We start from the raw sequence: 5,000 nt of genomic DNA on the forward strand, positions 1-5,000 counted from the left end.
TTCCCTTCTGTCTACCGCTGTGAAAACAACATTCTTGATCAACACCTAAATTAAATTACTTTACCTCTCTCCATTACCGAAGGCACTCTGGGAACACATCCTGTCATTACCAAGTGGGGTGCTGCCTTCTATAGCACTGTGACATTGTACACAAAACAATGTACACAATTTGGACCACTTTACCCTTGCTGGGAGAACAGCAGGCCAGTAGGTAAGCACCAACTGCTGCAGAACTTTGACCAAAGAAACATTTTAATTGCTAGGAGCCCATTAAATGTCTTGGGAGAGCGGTTTGCCGGCTCTTATAGTCGGATGAGTTTCTGCCTCATTTCATCATACACAAAAGGGGACACAATTATAGGTCTAATTTAAGCACACCTGCATTATTTCAAATCAGATGTATATAGATTTAAATATGGATAAGAAAAAGCCAGGCTTCATCAGCACAGTGTGAGCAGTAAAACCTAGGCCGCCGCTCTGAAACTTTTTAGACTTGTCGCGATGTTCTGCAGCTGCCTAAAATTAACTTCACAACTAGGGCAAAAATAATCTTAGGGCCACTTTTAACTCCTGGATCACCACTGGGTCTAGTGTATAAAAATTTATGCCACTATGCTTTGCCTTTAAAATCACTATATCTGTCCTGACACTCATTCAGCTGCTCCTTGTTGTACTTTACCTGAGGAAGCGGGCGACAGACCCACGAAACAGATGTTATTGGAGTAAGAAATAAATGTTGAATACATTTTAAAAATACATTATTGTTGAGTCATCTATGGGGAGGCAAGTCTACCAGTACCCCCATTTTAAACTGTTTTTCATGTATTTTGACGCCTCTGCATACACAAATCAATGAATATCTACCTGGTGGATGGGTGTTTCTGCCCTTTTTCCTTCCTATCTACGGAGAGCGACTTCTTAGCCTGAGTGGGGACAGGGTAATCTCCCCATCTGCGCATATAGTGGTTGCCTGTGGCGGCAACCCATGCTTGTGAGTAAAATTTCTACTATTCATTGCTACTTATACCAATCAACAGTATTACACTATTCAGGGCTCTCAAATTTTTATCTTTGTCTTACATCACAGATCCTGTCCCACCTAAATTTTTGACCACATAAAATATGCACCCCAAAATTACCTTCTCTGACACCCCCACCTCCAGTAATCAGCTTGTGTCATCAATAAATATTGTCCCATGCAATGATGCATGGCTCCAAAACTTCTCTAGAATTGCTCCCATTCTCTGGAACTCCCTCCCTTGCCTAGCTAGAGGCACTGTGCCTGAAGTATTGTGCCTGCACAGGACAGCGAGCAGCACAGCCGCATGCTCATGCATGTGCTGAAGCCATAAAGGTGGTCGTTTGCCACTACGGAGGGGACCCCAGGAAAATGGCAGAGACCGAACGCTGTGGCGAGGGACACATAGGCTTCTAGGGACTGGAAGAAGCCCCAGGTAAGAAAAATCTCATTTTCTTTTATTTTGCTCATGCATCGTTTAATAACCGTCACTCTTGAGGTAAGCCCCCTCCCCCTTTTTCAGATTTAATTTTTTTAATACATTTTATCACTCCTAGGCATCTCTTTCCCCTGTTGTATTTACCTATATATTCATCTTCATCAACAAATCCATCTCCATTCTTGTCAATATCTTCCAACGTCTCCTGCAAAAAGGACACAACAATGATTGTATACATGAAAACTAAGGAATAGGAACGATGTTCGGAAACTTGTATCATATGTGATGCACAATGAATTTCCTTTTACCTGGAAAAAGAAAAAGCAAGGCTGTCTGATCTTTGAATAGTTTCCCAGAAATTAAGCTAGGCTAAATTTTCATCCCCCAAAACAATCTTTTGTGATAGTCTTGGGTGAAAATCTAGCATCAGTACAGATGTCCAATCACAGTGTTTCCCCAACAAGTGACTGCTATTGTTAGGCTGCGCCAGGCTGCACAGCAGGGCGCCTCCCTTTGAAAAGGAAGATAGCAAATATCCTTTCTATATTCACATCATTTTAGGTTCCCTTTAAGTGGAGTTCTGATAAAACCACTTTGTTTAAGCTTTGAAAAAAGCCGGATGGATTGGAACTTGCTACTATGATTGCATTTTGGTCCCTATTGCAAAGATTACTCCTCACTTCCTGTGGATTCCCTGGTCACATGATAAATGTAATCTCTCCAGCAGGAAAATAAATGCATTCACATATTTTGTGGTGTGGGGTTCACAGCTCACATTGAGGGCCATTTTTTTATACCGAAAATCCCACAACGCAATCACAAATGCTGTGCGATTTAACAATGCGATTTTTCTCAGATTGCGATTTCTCCTGGAAGATAGGAATACAAAAAGAAATGCAGGAGAAATTCAGCATGCAGGGTGCTTGCGATCACACAAAATCAGATTGCAACTGGATTGCACTAGTAAAGGTTGCAATTTGAATTTGCTGCTGTAACGATTGGTGTCAGCAAAACAGATTTTCTGATTATTGATGATCTGCAGTATCACCAACAATACAGATGCTATACCTGATTATGTGGTGATCTGCAGAATCACCAATAATGCTAGTATAGCCAGACACAGGATAACCAATGTGAGATAGTGTTTGGTGCAACAGTAATGAGGAAGAGGAGATCTCCCGAGTAGCAGGTGACTCAGACAGTACTGCAGCCAATGATCACCTGAGGAGCAGGTGATTCATACTGTACTGCAACCAGTGGACGCCTGAGGGGCAGGGACCACTGGCTGTGCTGCAAGGATGATCACCTGAGGAGCAGGCGATTAAGACTATACTGCAGCCAGTGGACACCTGAGGAGCAGGTGTAACAGACAGTGCTTCAAAGGATGATCACCTGAGGAGCAGGTGATTAAGACTATACTGCAGCTGGTGGACACCTGAGGAGCAGGTGTTACAGACAGTGCTGCAGCTGAGCTTCACCTGAGGAGTAGGTGAAGGCTATTACAGATCCCTTACCAGTGGCTAGGCCCACTGGTGAGGACAGGAAGGTCAGACAAGCAGAGTAGGCAATGTACGGACAGATAAAGTACAAAGACAGAAGGCTGATTCAATGTTAAGTTCAGGCAGAGTTGGCAACCGGAATCAGATGGGCAGAGGTACAGAATCAATAAGCAGGAGAGTAGTCAAAGGAAGCAGAAGGTCATAACAGATAATACAATGCAATTAGTACGTTAAGCTATCAACAGAATCTGGCTAAGTGTGGATCCCGAGCTCCAGCTGGTTCTAGCACACTTTGGGATCTGACTAGGGTCTGAGCGCTAACACGTTAGCATTCGCAACAGCAGACACGGGGCAACTGACAGACTAGTACTATATATATATATATATATATATATATATATATATATATGCCCCGCAGCGCCGCCCCCATCATTCAGCCAATCCAAAGTACCGTTGGAGTCAGCTGACTTGGCAGATCAGCTGACTCCCCTTCTATTCGCATAAAGGTCCTGTCGCCTGGCGCGCTCGTGCGTAGCCCTCAATCTATGTGCAATAGAAGGACCAGGCAGAGCAGCAGCATGTAACTGCACTGCAGAGGCCGCCGGCTGATACGCGGAGATAGCCGCCATGCCGCTTGCCTCTGCGGCGGTATCTCAGCTATCTATTACAGCTACTGGATGGGTCGCAAAATGCAGAAAATCCTTTATAATATAAGATAAAACAGCCCCAAAGTACCACTGAACTGAAAGCAATATGGAGGCTGCCATATTTATTTACTTTTAAACAATACCAGTAGTGTCTGAATCAAACACCTGAAATAAACATGCAGCTATATCATGCAGCTACTTCAGTCAGAAACATCTGATCTGCATGCTTGTTCAGGATCTATGACTGAAAGTATTATGCTAGGTACACACACAATACAATTTTCTGGCAGATTTACCTGCCAGATTGACTATTTCCAACATGCCCGATCTGAATTCCCATCGATTTTCTGTTCACTTCTATGGAAATCGATTGGAAATCAGATCGGGCCTGTTGGAAATAGTTGAAATGGCATTAGAGGCCATTAGAGGCAGAGTATCAGCAGGACAGTCAGGCAATTTGGCAGCCTCCATATCGCTCTCACTTCAGATGTCCTTTGAACTGAAATTCCCTTTCTCTTGAAAAAGAGAAAAAATTCCCACAGTACGAGTGATCGTGCCATCCCACAGTGTCCCCCAACAGCAAAATGTTTGACTGTAGGTTTGCTAATTACTCTGTGAGAATTGGAGATGTACAATAAGAAATAATTTAAAAAAAAAAAAAAAAAAAAAAAGGGGGAGTGGGAGGAAAATAATAATAATAAAAAAAAAACCACTGAAGAAGCTGGAGAAAAAAAAAAAAGTCACAATTTATTAAACTGGTCAGTTGCAAGACCTCATAAAAAAGTGGAGAGGGATACAACACTGAAAAATTGCTGGGCAATCTGGGTATTTTATGCCATGCATTGATGAGAATCAACCAATCCGAAACAATCTGTATGCATGTTGGATTAGTTTGGCTCTGTAATATTCAGGGCTGTGGAGTCGGAGCAATTTTGGGTGCCTGGAGTCGGAAAAAATGCACCGACTCCAACTCCTAATTAATTTGTAACTGTAATTAAAATAGAAAATATGACAAAATGTTCTATTTCTCACATAATAGTCATTAAAAATAATGTATATATACAGTAATAGCTGTGCTCAGTCCACAAAAATGAAATAAACCAATCAAAATTAGTTACTTCTGCTGCTTCAATAAAGCAGTCCCTGTATTTTTAAAGTCAGATATACACATCTGATTGTGACTGTATATATGATGTGTACACAGGAATCTCTTATATATACTAAATAACATCTATGCTGTAAGAATAAAGCCTGATGTGTAGCCGTGTCACTAATAGAGATGGTCAATGAGATGGAAATAATTCTGCGTTGATACTGATTTATGCAAATGTATGCACTCCCTTTGCTGATGAAATCAAATAATTTGGTATATTAAAATGTGGTTTGGTGACTACAAA

At 41.7% G+C, this 5,000-nt stretch overlaps 1 protein-coding gene across 3 annotated transcripts in view; it reads right to left on the reverse strand.

Moving 5' to 3' along the window:
• Positions 1–5,000, reverse strand: part of RCN1 (reticulocalbin 1) — a 63,556-nt gene that overhangs the window by 24,605 nt on the left and 33,951 nt on the right. Inside the window, exon 5 of one of the 3 annotated variants that reach the window (XM_068259462.1) lies at positions 1,602–1,662. The exons of the other annotated variants lie outside the window; for them this stretch is intronic. Within the exon in view, the coding sequence (XP_068115563.1) occupies positions 1,602–1,662 (61 nt within the window). The remainder of the gene's footprint in view (positions 1–1,601; positions 1,663–5,000) is intronic. 3 annotated transcript variants of the gene reach the window in all.

This window comes from Hyperolius riggenbachi, chromosome 11 (genome assembly GCF_040937935.1).
Source record: "Hyperolius riggenbachi isolate aHypRig1 chromosome 11, aHypRig1.pri, whole genome shotgun sequence".
Taxonomy (NCBI): Eukaryota; Metazoa; Chordata; class Amphibia; order Anura; family Hyperoliidae; genus Hyperolius; species Hyperolius riggenbachi.